General features: G+C 37.8%; 1 protein-coding gene across 3 annotated transcripts in view; it reads left to right on the forward strand.

Moving 5' to 3' along the window:
• The first annotated feature begins 6,243 nt into the window (after positions 1 to 6,243).
• Positions 6,244 to 18,943, forward strand: part of SS18 (SS18 subunit of BAF chromatin remodeling complex) — a 74,802-nt gene continuing 62,102 nt past the window's right edge. The window contains exons 1-3 of one of the 3 annotated variants that reach the window (XM_061169352.1): positions 6,244 to 6,465; positions 9,594 to 9,670; positions 17,942 to 18,026. In XM_061169352.1, the coding sequence (XP_061025335.1) occupies positions 6,397 to 6,465; positions 9,594 to 9,670; positions 17,942 to 18,026 (231 nt within the window). In that variant the 5' untranslated portion in view covers positions 6,244 to 6,396. The remainder of the gene's footprint in view (positions 6,466 to 9,593; positions 9,671 to 17,941; positions 18,027 to 18,943) is intronic. The other 2 variants (XM_061169353.1, XM_061169351.1) reach the window with 2 other exon arrangements.

Genomic DNA, 18,943 nt, shown 5'->3' on the forward strand with positions numbered 1-18,943 from the left:
AAGTGTTCCCAAGGCCAAAAAGTTGGGAAGCACTGGGATAAAGCATTGCTAGTGCCCCTAGATGATTAGCTACCTGCCAGAAGCAAAAGTAAATCCTTTGTAGAGGAGGATAAGATCATGCAGAAGCTCAAATAATCACTGCACTTTCTCATTTGCAATATCATGTACTCAATCAAAAATAACTGGGCACACACAAAAAATGGTGTGACCAAAGAACAAGAGAAACAGCAGACAATATAGGATCTCGATAATGGAGTTATCAGATGCAGATTTTTAAAACAAATAAGATAATTATATTCAAGGGGTTAAAGACAGGATCAAGATTTTCAGCAGGGACTAGAACTATCAATAAAGCACATATTGGAAATTGTAGAAATGAAAACTAAATTAACTACATTAATTGAGATTAAGAGTTCAGTAAATGGATTTAAAATCAGAGTAGATATAGTTGAAGAGAGAAGTGGAGAACTAGAAGATAGTTTTATATGTATATAAAATCTCCATATATTGGAAATTCAGAGTTTTCTCTGTGAATTACTAGTAAGAATGATTAAAAATAAAAACTAATGGATGCACCGAAAAAAAAAAAATACAAAAAAACCCCTCCATATCAAAGCAGAGAGAGGTAAAAGGATAGAGAACACTGAAAAAGAATTTAAAACATTTTGGATATGCTGAAAAACCTAATGTTTGTATAGTTTCAATACCAGAACAATAGCAGATAGAAAAATAGGGCAGAAACATGTAAAGATAGTTTGTTTAGAAATTTTCAAAACTGACAAAAGAATCAAGCAACAGATTCAGGAAAAACTATGAACAACAAGCAGGATAAATGAAAGAAATTCAGCTTAGAAAACCCATAATAAACCTGCATGTATGTATTGGCCACTTCATTACTGTGAAGTCTTTAAATCTTTTGTCCATTTTTGTTAATAGGGTTGTTTGTCTTCTTACTGAGTTGTAAGGGTTCTTTAAATATTCTAGATACAGGTTCTTTGTTTTCATACATTTTTCTCATGGAGTATAGCTTGCCTTTGCATTTTCTTATAATCCTTTGAAGAGCAGATTTTTTAATTTTATTGAAATCCAATTTATCAATCTTTCTTTTATGCTTCTTGCTTTTGGTTATGTCTAAGAAATATTTAACCTAAGGTCATGAAGATTTTCTCCAATTTTTTGTTTCAGAAATTTTATAGTTTTATTTTTTACGTTTAGGTCCACAATCTCTTTCAAGTTAACTTTTGTGTCTATGTGAGGAAAAGGTCAAAGTTCATTTTTTAAAACATGGATGAAACATGGATTGTTGTTCCAAAACAATCTTTTCTCTATTGAATTACCTTGGCATCTGTATTAGTTTCCTATAGCTGCCATAATAAATTCCCACAAACCTGGTGGCTTAAAACAGAAATTTATTCTGTCACAATTCTGGAGGCCAGAAGGCTGAAATCATGGTGTCTATAGGACTGCACTATAATATTATGCTATTATTTTTCTTTTATAGAAAATATACAATAAATGTGATTGATAAGTTAGCTTAGTATATAATTAGGATAGTAGTTTGTAACATATTGAATAACATCAATATTTTAGTGCACATTGCATAATTCAACCATAAATGTTAGATGGGGAATAAACATTGTATTAGTTTCCTATTGCTACAAATTATCACAAACTTAAAGCTTAAAACAACACAAATTTATTACTTTACAGTTTTAGAGGTCAGATGTCCAAAAGGGTCTCACTGGGCTATAATTAAGGTGTCAGCAGGGTTTTGTTACTTCTGGAGCCTCTAGGGGAGAATCTGCTTCCTTGCCTTTTCCAACATCTCGAGGTCACCCACATTCCTTGGCTTATGACCCCCTTCTATCTTCAAAGCCAGCAATGTCCAGTCAGTTCTTTCTCAAGATGCCATCTGTCTGATTACGACTCTTCAGCCTCACTGTTCTCCTTTTAGGGATATCTGTGATTACACTGGGCTCACTCAAATAATTCAGGTTAATCTTTGTATTTTAAGGTCAGCTGGTAAACCACTTTAATTCCATCTGGAAACTTAATTCCATGTTGCCATGTAACCTATCATATTCACAGGTTCTGAAGATTGGGAAGTAGTCATCTTTGTGAGGATGAAATTATTGTGCCTATCATACCCATTCATAGGGAAAGTAGCTATGAATTCATAGGGAAATTATAAATCCTATAAATTGTGAAGTAGTTCAACAGTTATTATATTCTTTTACTAAAGGTAAAGTAACTGCACATCATGCACAAGGTCAGGAAACATGTTAAACAGGAAAAAAAAATCATATGATCTCTAAATTATTGCCAGAAACTATCTCAAGGGTAGACTGCACTACCAAGTATTTTGGACCATTTCTAGTCTTGAAGTATGTATTTTTCTTCTTATTAGGTTATTAAGTACAAATTTTATCCTTGTTTAGTAATTTACAATATCACGTGTTTTTGCATAATTTACCTGTTAAAATTGACACAATCTTAAAGAATCTAAGGTAAGACTATCACTTAGCACAGTGGCTGTGCATAATAAATGCTAACTAAATGATTAACAACTTATTATTTCTAATAGCCTTTTAAATAGGGCGGCTGTTTTTCAGAAAGGTGAATGAGATACAGAAATGCCCTGTCCAGTATCATGCCACAGGTGGACGAACTGGGAACTCCAAACTTGGGCATCCATCACAGTGAGTTACGATTGCATAGAGCTTCCCATAGAAACTAATTTTTTTGAAGCAATACTTTCTTATAACATTAAATCCCCAAATATAATTGATTCAGCTCCTTCTTAATTCATTAAATATTTGATACTATAAGAAGAAATGGAAATGCGCCAGAGATGCTAAGTTATAGTCTACTTTGAATGAAATCTTCTGGAGTATTGAAAATAAAGTCTTTTATGAAGAATTGGGAAAGATGATTTGTTCTTGCCCGGAATAATGATTATATATATAGATGTATGCTCTTCGCCTTATAGTCTTGAAATCTGTGGAAGCCACAACTCAAAATGACTCATCAAATGCCATGGTGACAGTGAGCAGAGAAATATTTTGAAAGATATTACCTGAGGGGTTTTGCTCTGAGCCCAATTACAAGCAGACAGGCTTGGTCTGTGCCTTCCCAATGTATTATAAGAATTTATGGCAGCACTGGGGCTTAAAATATCAGCTAATTTGATAGTACAGAGATTCTACTAATTATAAAACAGTAAGTATTAAAGAAATGTTTGTATGAAAGTAATCTCAATTATCTGCAAATTCATGATTTTTTTGTGGATTAAGGTAATTTTAATGCCATGATTATATAGTTTCACTAAATATTGAGCGTATTCCTACAGCACTTCAAGCTATCACTTCAGTGAAATACATTTAAGGAATACAGATTCATGTAAAACAAATAAAAAATTGAAGCATATTTGAAAATCAAGCATGGATAATTTCCTTATTACCTTTTTTTGCTTAAGTGTACCTACATTCATTAGTGTGAATAATCAACATTTAATTGTTCATCCAGATTATTTTATTTACTCTGAGCTATTGTATATTCTAAAAAACCTTTCATATCTTCATTATGTGATCTCAATTCCTTTTTCAGATGTCTCAATCCAAGAACAATTTAAATAATGGGACTGATTTTTCTGGTTGGGGAGATGGTTGCCTGGGTAGCTCATTTTTAAGTTCCCAGGGTCATTTCTCAAACTTGGGCCAACTGCCCATATTCATTCTCTGTTTTCTCCTTAACTAAATGCTGGGGACTCTATTCTTTTCTTTCCAGCTCTGCTACCACTCAATCTGTACCCTGGGATTCCTCTCTCTTAATGGCGAAGTGAGACAGGATTTACTAGATGCTTCTATCTTTTTTCTAACTCAGGGCTTTTACAGGTACAAAGACTCCAAAATTCTAAGAAAGTTCCTCCAGGCTACAACGTTCCTTGTCACTTTCTGAATTTTCCACTTTTCCAGGTCAAGCTGATTGATTGGTTTACAATGGACGCTTAAGAGTAAGATAAAGTCCCTTTTAAAAAGTGTCTTCTCTTGGGGAGATCATTTGTATTTTTGGATGGATCTTTACACCAGTGCTACCCCTCTGATTTCATGTGATGGACACATAGAAAATACTGGTATTTTTATGGCACACATGGTATCAGAGAAAACTGTGGTCCATGCCTAGAGGCTCGGGGTGCCCTAGGCTCTACCGTGCTACTCGGAAGGAATAAACACCTTAAGCAGATCTCTTACCTATTCGCAGTTGATTTCCTTTCCTGCTGTTGGGAAACTGTAATTTAGACCAAAAACGTACCCATCTCTGGGTACCTCCTTGGAATAGGAGTCCCCTTGGCACATTTTTTTTTTTTCTGGGATATAGTAATTCAGACAGTGTTCCTACTGGTTCATGTTGTTCTTCTAAAATTTCCGTGCTATCTGCCTAACAGACAGAACTGGAGCAGTAAGAGTATTTATTTCTCCTACTGAAATATTGTTCTTAACTACTAAGGCACGTTTGTGTAAACATCAAGACAAGATGATGGCAGCCAGGCTTTCATCTTGAAAGACTTAGTGATGGATTTTGTTTCTGTTCTGAATTCAATAGGTTTTCTAAATTGATGTTACATTATGTCCAAATATACCAGAGTATTTTTGTCAAGGCTTAGGGTAGTGAAAGACAATTAAATTCCTAACAGTAACTACTATTTGTAGGAGTATGAATCATCTTCCTTTTATTCTTAGGATGGCTTGAGCCTTTTCATCCTTTAGGCCTCAGTTTAAATATAACCGAGGGGACTTCCCACCCTAATCCACACGAGTGCCTCTGTCGCTCTCTCTCAGTCCCCTGTTTGCTAGTCTTTCTTAGTACTTTAATTTTTTTTTTAGCTGTGCCATGTGGCATGTGGGATCTTATTTCCCCAACCAGGAATAGAACCCGTGCTCCTTGCAGTGGAAGGGCAGAATCCTCACTACTGGACCACCAGGGAAGTCCCTCTTAGTACTTTACATACGTACATATTTATTTGTTTCTGGTCTCTCAACCCTATCACAGCTGTATCCTAGGTGCCTAGCATAAAGCCTAGCACATAAAATGCACCCGAATTTGCTGAATGAACGAAACTCATAACCTTTTTGTGAAGAGCATTTATTTGAAACATAAATTTTAAAATATTAAATTTTCGTTTACTTTTTCCGATTTAGTTTATACATAAACTGAGGGATTGATTTTTGAGCCTCATTAATGTTGGGTGACACTTTATATAAACTTTTCCTTTGTGTTACATGGAAGTCTAAATTTACACCATAATAGTAAACCCCACACCAACACATTACACACATTTGCCCATGTCCCTTACAAAATTTGAAAGCTATGGCTTTTTGCCTCACACTGATTGGAAGCCTGGTAGCTTGGGCCTAACTTACAAGCCACTAAATATTGCAAAAGAAAAGAGCCAGGGTGCCCTATTTCAAAAGTTAATTCCGAAGATGCAAGTCAAATGAAATCGACCCACATTTCTGCCAAGGGTTTATCCTAAGAGGTGAACTCTTCAACTCTGGCCTTTCCAGCCAACTTGGCCGACTGCCCCCAAGTGCAGGACACAGCCTTCGTTTCCCGATTTTGGGTCGCGCTTACTTTCCAATTGTTAAAGAACGACTGTGTGTGCGCGAGAGACCGTGGACTCGGAGGTGCGCACTCGGGGCGTAGCCGAGCCGTTCAAACCAGCGAATCCGCGTTCCCCTCATCCTCCCAACTCTGTCTCATCTTGGCAGATGCCCCACGGGTTTGCACGAACTCCCGGGTCCTGACCTCCCTCCTCCCATCTCCGGGGTACCCGGACAGCTCGGGGAGGCCACTTCTTCCCCGGAGGGGGTAAGGATGAAGTTGGAAAAACTGAACGCGGTCTACAGCAGAGCGCCGAAACGCACCCGGAGGGACGCTCCAGTGCACGGAGAGGGAGGAAAGCGGCCCCGCGCGAAAGGGGCGGGCCGGCTCGGGCGCTCGCATTTCCTGTGACAGGGGCTGCCCTAGCCGCTCCCTCTCCCGCGGCGGCGGGACCATTTCCTGAATCGCTGAAACGGAGGGAGGGCTGGGGCGCGGCCCTACCACAAGCGCAGAGGGCTGGGGGGTGGCGGGGAAGGAAAGGTGGAGGAACGGGAGGGCGATCAAGAGCAGGGAAGTTCTGCCGGGGCTGTGGTTCCAAAGTACCGCGCAGAAACTGGACTAATACGGGCCAGAGTTCCCCGTCCAGGCTGGGCCGGCCGGCTGCCCGTCGGGCGCTGGAGCATCCCCCCTCCCTGCGTTCTCGACGTGGTTCGGCCCGAGAGGCCGGCGTCTTTCCCCCAGTTTGCCGTTCACCCGGAGCGCTCGGGACTTGCCGATAGTGGTGACGGCGGCAACATGTCCGTGGCGTTCGCGGCCCCGAGGCAGCGCGGCAAGGGGGAGATCACTCCCGCTGCGATTCAGAAGGTGAAACCGCGCGGGGTCGGAGATGCCAGGCCCGGCCAGCGTTTGGGAGGGACCCGGGGGCCGGGCCGGGAGTCGGCCGGGCTGGGGGCGGAGGCGGGCCTGCTGGGAGGTGGGTGGGTGTGGGAACCCGAGCCGCGGGCTGCGCCCGAGTGGGTGGCGGAAGGGGGCGAACCGGTTCTCTCGCGGAGTTCTGCGCGCGTTTGGGCTCCTTCCTACAGGCACAAAAGCCCGAGCAACTGGCGCCCGATTTCTCTAGGGATGGGGCGGCGTTCGCGCGGCGGGGCGCGTGCGCCCGGTGGTGGCGGCCGCGCGGGGAAGGGCTGTTTTCCGCGGCTTGCGCCCCCCGCGGCCCCGCGCGTTGCCCCGGAGTTACTTTGGCGTCGCCCCGCCCCGCGCGCCGCGGTGGCTCAGTGCAGACCCCACCTAGGGTCGCCGGCGGGCCGAGGGGAAGCCGGAGCGTTACTCTCTCCCCGCTCAGAGCTGCAAACTCCGGCCGAGTTGGGGAGCTCTCACCAGAACTTGGGGGACGCGGCAGGGAACCTTAGTCGAGGCTCAGGGGCGGACGAGGGAGAACTCTCTGGATTTCGGGGTTCTCTCGGAGTCCCTCCTCCCTTCCGGATCCACCCCTTACCCCTTTACAGCTGCAGCGAATACTCATTGAGCGCCTACTGCAGGCGCCGAGGCTGCAGTGGTGAGCATGGTCTGTGCCTTCACGGAGCTTACAGTCGAGTAGTGGAGACAGTCTGATTCTCGTGACCAATTGCAGAAGTAGTGATAAATACACAGGGAGCTGTGCTGTCGTTGCTGTTACTTGCCAGTTGGGGACACAAAGGTTCTTTATTCTGTACCCCTTGTTGCCTATGAACAAGGCAGCGTTCTGAGTTTTAGTTAACCAGACTTTGAAAAGTTACTTGCAAACTTTTGCAGTTTACCTTAAATATTTCGGTTTTGTTATATGCACCGGAACAAAGGTGAAAATTGAAGAGAAGTCAACTTCTAGTACCACTCAGGATACCATTGTACGCCCGGTAGATTATGTTAATTGGCTTCTGTTGACTCTCAGGTTCTTTGTAGTGTGGCATTTGACATTTGCCCAACTGTTGCTTTATTTTTATGAACAAACCGGCTTGGCAGTGCCTGAAAATGCAGTGCTTTTCGTGTAGTGTACTGGGCTAAGTCTGCGGTCTGGCAAACAGCTCCAAGTACACATAGGCAAAACGTGTTTCTGGAAGGCTTCGCTTTTTATTTTTGGGCTGTAGAAAAGTTGAGTTTTTCTTTCTTTTTTTCTGTAAAGAGTTTTTCTTACATACATCTTAAGATATTTATCATGGGTGATTAATTCAGGAGATGCTGATCAGTTAAAGATTTCATCCTCAGCTGAGGAGAGAAAAAGAATTCCAAATTAAGTGCCTCATTCTATAGTGTGAGGGACTGATGTTAGGTATGAGACAAATATTCTAATGGTGAAGTTTATTAGGTTGAAGAATCCGAGAAGATAGGTTGTGAAATCGTTAGATTGGAGATTGTATTAACACATTTTAAAGACAAATTTTTTGGCATCTGATGATTAAGAAGAAAACTACATTTTTTTAGAAGGGCATGTTAATATTTTTTTCCAGCGATATGAATCATATGCACAATATTTTTTTCTGCATATGATTCATATACAGAAAAAAAGTCATACTGTTATCAATGAGTTTTCATGTTTAATTTTTTTTTTTTTGCTTGTTTTATTGTATTTATTATGGCATTGTTCCTAGGTTTCTCTGTTTAAGCAAAAGATATTATGATTTTCCTACAAAATTTCTATGATTGACCTTTTTTTTCACACACACTGTATTTTATTTTTACAAGAGATAAATAGACTGACACCAAGCATTGTACATGGATGACCACAACAAAAGCAACAATGATTGCAATTACCAAACATGAAACACACTGTTTAATTAAAAGAATTACATTAACTAAATTAGTGAGAAAGAGTGGTTATGGTATTATACTTCATGCTTTCATTGAATACTGGAAGGGTGGGGCAGTTTTAGGAGGAACATCTATTTCTGTCACTTGATAAATCTGAGACCCTGAAATCTTAAGTGGTTTGCACAGGATAGCAAAGCTGGCACTAAAACTAGCTGGCCTTTTAGTTGCTACATCAGTGCTTTTTCCTCAGTGCCACTTTGCTTAGATGAATTATTTAACCCTTAAAGCCAGTTTTGCTTTGAATTGTTATGATAGTATGATAAATTGATATGCTTCTTATTTTTAAACTTTTGGGACAGTTAAATTGTAAGGTAGGCTCATAGAGTCTGCGATAAATATTACAGTACTTACCTAGAAATTACTGTAATTGATTATTGCATATTTGGAGAATCACAAAACCATGCTGTATAAAACTTGGAAACTAGCCAGCTATCCCCTTAAGCCTCCTGAGCTGAAGTTTTCATGAGCTTATTCTGGATAAAGACAGATTTTTTTTTCACTAAGACAAAGCATTACAATGATGCAAAGCCAACTTGGACTCTTAACTTTTAGTCTTTTTTGTTTGTTTTTTTTGGCTGTACCCCGCGGCTTGGGAGCTCTTAGTTCCCCTGCCAGGGATTGAACCCATGCTCTCTGCAGTGGAAGCTCAGAGTCCTAACCACTGGAACATCAGGAAATTCCCTCTTAACTTTTAGTCTTAGTAGGCTAAAACTTCTATTTCAAATAGTAGAGGTAATTAAATGTTTGAACAGAAAAGAAACTCCAAATTTTCTGTGCTGAGCTTCAGGTAATAATTCAGAGGGAGAATAATTGAAATAGAAATGTTAGGGAATTCCCTGGTGGTCCAATGGTTAAGACTCCATGCTTCCACTGCAGGGGGCGCGGGTTCGATCCCTGGTCAGGGAATAAGATCGTGCAAGCCGGGCGGCACTGCCAAAAAAAAAAAAATTAAAAAATGTTGATTAAACATGATTAACATTCCAAAGGTATAAAATAAGATCTTTTGTGCTGAGCTATATAGTATGTATAAAAAAAGACCTGTGTGGATTCGGTTCCTGTAGAGATAAATGTTTCTAGAAATCTGAATTTTTTATTAATTTTACTTGTTGCACTAGATTTACAATAAACTTTTTCTCATTTCATTTCAGATGTTGGATGAAAATAACCATCTTATTCAGTGTATAATGGACTATCAGAATAAAGGAAAGACCTCAGAGTGTTCTCAGTAAGATTGATATGAATTTTTTTTGTATTTCTTTTTCTGTGTTGGTTAGTTTTTTACTTTTCTTTTTAAGAACAGCTTTATTGAGATATAATTCACATACCATATAATTCACCTGTTTTAAAGTGTACAATTCAGTGGTTTTTAGTATATTCATAGAGTTGTACTATTACTTTAATCAATTTTAGAACATTTTCATCATTCCCAAAAGAAACCATATCCCATTAGCAGTCACTCCCCATTCTCACCTCCCAGTCCCACACCCCCTGTTAACCACTAATTTGTTTTCTGTTTGTGTAGATTTGCTTATTGTGGACACTTCATATTAATGGATTCATTTAATACATGGGTTTTTTTTGACCGACTTCTTTCCCTTAGCATAGTGTTTTCAAGATTCATCCATGTTGAAGCTTGTATCAGTATTTCCTTCCTTTTTATTGCTAAATAATCTTCCATGGGTATACCACATTTTATTTATTCATCAGTGATGTTGTTTGGGTTGGTTCCAATTCTTGACTATGATGAATAATGCTGCTGTGAACATTTGTGTACAATTTTTTGTGTGACTTTTCTTGATTTTTTATAAAAAAAATTTGTTCTTTGGGATGGAGTGGATATCAGTGTTTTTCTAATACTTCTTATCCTGCATTATAAAATAATGACTTCAAATTTGCATAGTCTGATTTGTGGAAAAGTTAGATCTTCACATTTATAAGGTATTTAGTTACATCCATGTACAGTTGACTCTTGAACAACATGGGTTTAAACTACACAGGTGCACTTCCATGTGGATTTTTTCCAGTAAAGATGTACTGCAGTGCTACATGATCTGCGGTTGGTTGAATATGTGGATGCGGAACCATGGATACTGGGGGCAGACTGTAGAGTTATACTCAGATTTTCAACTGCGCCGGGCACAGTCCCTCCTACCACTGTGTTCAAAGGTCACCTGTATGTGATTGAGAATGCAAAGTTTATGTCTAGTAGAGAATTGATTACCACTCATAAGAACCGAACTTCTTACTTTGAAGTGATGATGTGTCTGAAGTAAACAGTATCCCCTAATAGAATCTGGTATAGTGGAACAAATTGAATATTTTATCAAAAGTCTCTAGAACAACACTGTCAGTAGGAATATATTGGGAGCCACATAAGTAATTCTACATTTGCTAGTAGGCACATTAAACCAGTAAAAAGAAACATATGAAATTAATTTTTATAATATATTTTATTTAACTTACTATTTCTAAAATAATATCTCTTCAATATGTAATCAGTATAAAAATACTAATGAGTTATTTTCGTTCTTTTGTTTCATAATAAGTCTTCGAAATCCATTGTGCATCTTACCCTACTAACAGGTCATTTTGTACTAGCCACAAGTTCAGTGTGTCTAGTGGCTACCGTATTGGACAATTCAGCTCTAAATATTTTACTCTCACCATTGTTTTGGGACACATCTATCTTTCCTAGACATCTCATTGGTCTGCTCTCAGGAAGATTTTTTCAGCAACCCTGGCTCTTTCTCTGCGTGGCTTTCATGCTGTGCTGGTCGCCTGCTATCATCCGATTAACTCTTTACCTAGTTTTGAGTCCCTCTCCATGATTTTGTCCCTTTCCCCTTTGTTTAAAATTGTTTTTGAATTAAGAAAATTATAAACCATAAAAGTTTGTAGGGATAAAAGTCGCTTTTTTACTTCTCACTCTTACATCTCTCTTCTCTCCACAGAGGTAATTACTTACAATGGTTTAGTACCTATCTTTCAAAACATTTTTCTGTGCATTTACAAATATTTGCTCACATTTATATAAACACATTTAGACAGATATTTTAGTTTTCATAGATTAGGGTTTTCTAAATGGAATGGCTGGGTCACAGACCGTTCTAAATCTCCAAATTACCCTGGAAAGAGATTGTATTGGTTTGCTTTCCTCCCACTAGGTTTCAGAGTCCTGGTTTTCAACCACATCTGCCAGCAACGGATACTGGCCATCTTTTAAAATTTTTTTACACATCTGGTTGGTGAAAAGTGGTATCTCTTTCTAAAACTTTTTATTTTTAAATAATTTCACTCTTATAAAAAAGTTGCAAAGATAGTAGGAGAAATTCCTGTATGCCCTTCACTGAAATGCCTCAAATGTTAACATATTAGTCCACTATGTCATTCACTTCTTCCCCATGTTGTTTTACTGAAATATTTGAGAAAAAAGTTGCAGGCATGGTTCTCTCTTACCTTTATAACATCCATGTGTATTTCATAAACACAAGCACAAATTCTTAGAGTCTAATTGTTAAAATCAAGAATTCAGGGACTTCCCTGGTGCTCCAGTGATTAAATACTGTTATCAGATTTTCAGACCTTTCAAAAATTTTGCCAATTGTCCCGTTAGTGTATTTTTTCAGTTCCATGATCCAGTGCAGGATCAGATGTTATATTTAGGTCTGTGTCTTCAGAATACTTTAATCTGGAACTGTTCTTCAGTTTTTCTGTTATCTTTCATGATGTTGACATTGGTGAAGAGTACAGACCAGTTGTTGTGTGATATGTCCCTCATTTTGGGTTGACTGGTGTTTCTCCTTGATTAGACTCATGTTATACACTTTTGGCAGGAGTACCACAGACATGATGTTGCGTCCTTCTCAGTGCATCCTCAGTAGCCGTGTGATAGCAGTTTGTCCCAATATTCATGGTAACTTTGGCTGCTTTGTTAAGGTGGTGCCTGCCGGGATCTCTACTGTAAAGTTACTATTTCTTCCTTTGTTATTTCTGTGTATGTGTTGGGGAGATACCTTGAGACACACATAACCCTGTTTCTTAGCCTATTTCCACACATTCGTTTTAACATCCACCAGTGATTCTTGACTAAAACAGTTATTACTGTGGCAGTTGCCAAAAGGTGACTGAACCCATTTTTCCTTCTACAGTTATTTGGAATCCTACTGTAAGGAACAAATTTCCCAGCCCCTGTCCCATTCATTCATTCATTGATTTATATCTGAATGGACTTATGGATTCTTACTGTATTCTCTGGGTTTTAATTTGTTAGTCTATTATTTATTTATTTTCATTTTCAAATTGTCCTAGATGTTGGCCACTGGGAGCCCCTCATGCTGGCTTCTTGACTTGTCTCTATTATTTTTTGAGCATTTAAAAAATTTCTTGTATGACAAAATGTTCCAGGCTCCTCTTGTACTTTTTTCTGCCCCAGTCTGGAATCATTTCTCCAAGCCCTAGTTCTTTTTTTTGAGAATAATATTTAGAAATTAAGATCTGGATGCTAGGATATCTTAATTTCTAATCACTTGTGCATTTTGCATTTTATGTGACCATTGCCACTTCTTTTATGTATATTTTCTTTGATGAATCTTGTCTGTTTATATGTGAAAATTTCTTTTAAGAAATTACAACTGTGGATAATCATCAGTGGTTAGAAGATCACTACCTCAAGTCAGCCATGGAATGATAACAACTGAGAGGCACTGATTAGAATAATTATTTTCACTTACGGTTTATTTTTTCTTCTTTTTACTACCTTCATCCAGCTCCTCCTCTCCCCCACCCCCCCACCTCTGGTAACCACAAATCTGATCTCTTTTTGAGTTTGTCTGTCTGTTTTTGGTATTCTTTTTTTTGGGGCTGCGCTGTGCAGCATGTGGGATCTTAGTTTCCTGACCAGGGATCGAACCCACGCCCCTGCGGTGGAAGCGCTGAGTCTTAACTGCAGGACAGCCAGGGAAGTCCCTGTCCGTTTGTTTTTGAAGTATAACTGACCTACATCACTATGCTAGTTCCTGGTGCACAACATAGTGATTTGACATTTCTATATGTTACAAAATGATCACTACACCTCTGGTGTTTTAAAATGCCAGGTAAAGCCACGGGCATAGGACTGGTTCAATTTCCTATAGGCCCTAGCAGTACGTGACAGGGATAACACATGTTCAGGTGTAGAAGCCACTTTTCCAACTTGTCGGCAAAAGTTTATACTGTCTTATTCTTTATAGTCTTAGCTTTTTTGTGTATGTGATCATTTTCCCCTTCTCTGCCTATTGGCATAGACCTCATTTGCTCACATATATGTATTTGGTATAAATGGGGCTTAAATTGATTTAGGTAGAATCTTAAATTCTGTCCTTTCTGTTGTATTTAATTTCATTCTTAGAGTTCTTTGTATACTCTTTCTTTCTCAAGTTGTCAGAATTGGTTTGTGAGTGAAGAAAAAAAAATTTCTCCTCTCAACATTAATAAATGTTCTCGTTTCTCATAGGAGAAGTGAAAGGAAAATAAAGAGAAACATCAGTGACAGCCATCTGGGAATTGATAGTTCAATTTTAATTAAACAGTTCCTTAAGATGTGATAACTGCCTGAAGCAGTGTTTTTTAAAATCGAAAATAACTTTGTTTTTATGAAAGCAGTATAGGCATTGTAGAAAATTAGAAAACACAGATATTTAAAATTTAGAGAACGAACACCATATTCTCACCACCCAAAGATTTTTCACTGGTAACATCTTTGGATATATTACTCTACCCTTATCTACACACACACGCGCACACACACACACACACACACACACTCATATAAGTCAGTGAATCACTTGTAGAGCTCCTATGCCCAGATCCTCTTCCCTTTAAATTCTGACAACTTATATGTAAGAATATATTATTGCTCTCTTGTGGTGTTTGGTTTGAGCATTTTCTAAATCATCCCATGTATTTGCTTAAATCAGCCCTTATTTTTTGTATTTCAGGGTGAGTGCACCTATTTCAGAGTGTGTTATAAACAGTTGTCAAGTGAAAAATTTTTGTTCATCATAGTGTAAATGAATTTGGTTTTAAATCTCTAGTTAGGAAGATAACTTTTATTCTATAAATTGTATTTCTTTTGACCTAAAAATACACTGTTCATAGCGTCTAGGTAAAAGTTTCTTTTTCAAAATGAAATCTGACTTTTTTGGATTCATTTTGTAATTATATCAATAAATTTAATGGTGGTTATTTTACTTTATTCAAGGTAATTCATGTAGTGGCTCTTAGTGGAATCTTTGGGAAGTGAACTGCCTCTCATTTAATAGGTTAATAATTAAGGGTATCTGGAAGTATCTGCCAGTATTTATGAGGAAGTTACCATCATCAAATACAAAATGTTGAATATATTTTATATCTTCCCTTTGCTTACATACTCTGTTTTCTTTTATTAACGTATACTATTTTAGAAATAATAAGCATATACATTAAAAACTGCTTCAGTGACAAATTAATAGTATTTATAGAATTTAAAAAAAGTTTCTCAGGAAAATGTTTCTTTAATATTTGTAGAAGAATCTTAGAATAAGCTTATTTGATGAGTGCTGTAAAAAGAATGCAGTTTTTACAAAAAGAAAACCTACTGAAGTTACAGAAGACCCATTAAAAATGATCATTTTTACTTACCTCCTTACATTAGGTGAAAAGATTTGGGGCTATTGGGACAACTGTAGAAATTTGACTGGGTTCTGTGGATTCGATGGTAATATTGTATCAGTATTCATTTCCTTGTTATGATGGTTGTATTGTAGTTATATAGGGAAATGTCCTTGTTTTTGGGAAACTGACACTGAAGTGTTAGGAGTAATGGGGTATTATGCTGGTAACTGACTCTCGATGGTTTTGGAAAAAAGTGTGTCGTTGCATGCATGTGTATGTTGGTGTAGGTGTTTAGAGATAGTATAAGACAGATGTAAGATGCTGACAGTTGGGGAGCGTGGGAGAAAAATATTTGGGAGTTCTTCATACTATTCTTGAAACTGTAAGTTTGAGATTATTTCAAGATTAAAAATTAAGATTTGATAGTTGGGGAAATGTCTTTAAAGTATTTCATATAAGTTGCTGTATTTATAGATATTTAGAACCACAGGGACTTTAGAGATCTACCCTCACTGCCATTATTTTATCTTATTTTGTTATTTTTTTAAATAAATTTATTTGTTTCTGTCTGCGTTGGGTCTTCGTTGCTGTGTGTGGGCTTTCTCTAGTTGCGGTGAGCGGCGGCTACTCTTTGTTGCAGTGCACGTGCTTCTCATTGTGGTGGCTTCTCTTGTCGTGGAGCACGGGCTCTAGGTGCGCAGGCTTCAGTAGTTGCAGCACGCGGACTCAGTAGTTGTGGCTCGCGGGCTCTAGAGTGCAGGCTCAGTAGTTGTGGCGCAGGGGCTTAGTTGCTCCATGGCATGTGGGATCTTCCTGGGCCAGGGCTCGAACCCGTGTTCCCTGAATTGGGAGGCGGATTCTTAACCACTGTGCCACCAGGGAAGTCCCTGCCATTATTTTATAAATGAGGCCTCAAGCGTGTGGCAGATTAAACAGTATTTTAACACTGGCTTACTGAGGACCAATAAGCATGACTAGAATTTTTCTTAAAGGGTCATGAGTAGGCCATAGTCTCTGAGTAAAGTTGGTATTTTTATTTTTGATAGGGCAGTCAGCAAATCTCATATCTGAGTACATGTGATACAGCCATACTAATATTCAGAAGAAAAGAAAAACTTGAAAGAGCAGCCTTTGAAATGGGTTACATGTTCTAATTAAAAATGGCTGGTTGGTTTTTTAAAAATGGCAAGATTGTAGAATCCTGTATCTTAAATTCCATTCAAGATGTCTATGGAATAATGAAGTAGTTCCAGCTAGTGGTGCCTGTTAGTGCTGTTTGAAGAATTTCAATGACATAATTAACCATTATGAATAATTCAGTGCAAAATAATAATTTTTGGTCCTTGTTTGTTTAAGGATCCCTATGACAATATATCATGTCTGATTGAGCAACATAGTGTATATGTGAGGAGGAGCATTAAGAACTTAGACTTGTTTTTAAATAACAACAAAAAAACAAGAACAAAGAGAAACAAGGAAACCTTGGGAAGTGTTGGATATATCTGTTACCTCCATGGTGGTGATGTTTTCATTGGTGTTCGTGTATGTCCAAACTCATCAAATTGTACACATTAAATACGTGAAGTTCTTTATATATATTAGTTATATCTCAGTAAATTTATAAAAAAACAAACAAGCAAACTATAAAAGTATGATCTTGTTAGTGAAGAAACTTTAAGTTCAGTGAGAAATAAGTTTTTTCCTCCCTAATAAGAAAACAGTAGTGAAACCAGTTTTTCCAGCAGGAAAAAAAATAATGCAGCAAAGAATTTACTAGGATTCCTCTTAACAGTGTCTGTTTTAGAAAATTACTTCATTTGGGATCTGTATTAGAAGACTTTATTTAGCTGAATAAAGTTCTTTTGACTTATTTTCATTATTTTAATTTGTACAGTATTTATTAGTAAATGAAATTCTAAAAGCTTAATTTGATGCACGTTTTACGTTTGTATTATTTTGTGGGTTTACCAGCACTAGTAACTGGATCACTACTAATTTCAATCTGGTTTCATCTGAGTTAATTTTTTAAATTATGAAGAGAGGCTTAGCAAAACTAATAGGTAAGTAAGATTACAATAAACATGTTTAACCACTTGACTCCGATAATGAGAATTTGCTTTATTTTTTAAAGTTAATTTGCAGTGGTGCTGGTGTTGGTGTCCTATTATTTCCTCCATCCCGGTGCTTTAGCATATAACTTTTTTCTTTTTTTTGTATTTGGAGATGCCTCTTTATCGTCCTCTCTATGGGCAGCATAACCACAGCAGGTATAAATTGTTGGTCACTGCTGCAGGAATGAGAAGGGAAAAAATGTGTGGTTTCCACCTCCTTTCTGACATTTTAGCAGAGCGTGTTGACTGTACTTGGCTTTGAGGTTTTTGGCAACACGAAAATGGCAGAGGGAAGGGAATAAGTGTATCAGTTTTGTTGATTACTTCATTCTAGGTCTCTTTGTGTATGTTATATGTGTGGAGCCAGTACCTGTCTCAGTTATTCCATTTACTACGCTGTACAATCTTGTACAAGTTATTAACCTTTCTGAACCTCAATTTCTTCATCTGTGAAATGGAGAAAATAAGAATCTTCACCTCATAGTGTTGGTTTGAGGATTAAATCAGATGTTTAAGTATGTAAAACAACTATAGCAATATCTAGCACATGGTAAGAGCTCCGTGTTTATTATTGTCTTTGAATATACTTATTTGGAATTATTTTGCAGAGGAACTAGGAAAAATTGCAGTGCCGTTGATGTTCAGGTAACAGAAATCGCTCATTAAACTTGAGAAATAAAATGCTGTTTGTATAATATGTAAGCAGATAGGAAGAAAATTATTTTTTAATATTGATATTTGTTTTGTTTTAATAGGTATCAACAGATGCTGCATACAAACTTGGTCTACCTTGCTACAATAGCAGATTCTAATCAAAACATGCAGTCTCTTTTACCAGCAGTAAGTACCTTTAAAATAGTGTGAAGTAGATAATTTTTATAGAGTTCTTTACAGAATAACACATTTTTGTTTGGTGATTCTGAGTTTTGTTTAGCAAATCCTGCCCTCTTTTGAGAACATGAAGATATTCTCCTATATGATCTACAAGCTTTATTATTTTGCCTTCATATTTAATTTGAATTAATTCACCTGGAATTGATCCCCTGACTGAGGAAGTTATATCCATCCATCTATTCACTAGCCCACCTATTTATTTATTTATTTATTTAAATGTGTAATTGCACAGATTATTTAGGAACAAATCTGTAATATTTTAAAGCAGATCCCCAGCCATCATATACGTAATTTAATATGCATCTCTGGCAGATAAGGACTATTATCCCACGCCACAAAATTAACCAGAATCTCTTAATGTCTTATGATACCCAGGATGTTTTCAATTTTCACCAATTATCTAAAAAAACTTGAATGTTTTAATGATTGTTTGCCGCAGAATCCAAACAAGGTCCACCTGTTGCATTGGTTGATCTGTGTCTTAAGTTTTTTTTAATCTGTATCACTTTATCTTTTTTATTCTCCATTCATTTGTTGAAGAAACGGGGTCATATATTTTGCAGAATTTCTCACATTTTGGATTTGGCTGATTGTATCCTCTTGGTTCTTTAATGTGTTCCTCCATCTCATCTCTGTTTCCTCTAAACTGATAATTTATAGATTGAGAGGCTCTATTAGAATTAGGTTTAGTTTTATGTTATTTCATTGGTGGCACCGTGTGTGTTGCCTGTTGTATGTTATTAGCAGGGACATATTTTGTTGCCCCGTTTTTAGTGATTGATTGATTGATCAGTGCACACAGTTGGTATCGGTCTGATCAGTCCATTATAAAGTTCCCCATCTACCTTTCAGTTAGTGGTTTT

The sequence above is a fragment of the Eubalaena glacialis genome, chromosome 15 (genome assembly GCF_028564815.1).
Source record: "Eubalaena glacialis isolate mEubGla1 chromosome 15, mEubGla1.1.hap2.+ XY, whole genome shotgun sequence".
Taxonomy (NCBI): Eukaryota; Metazoa; Chordata; class Mammalia; order Artiodactyla; family Balaenidae; genus Eubalaena; species Eubalaena glacialis.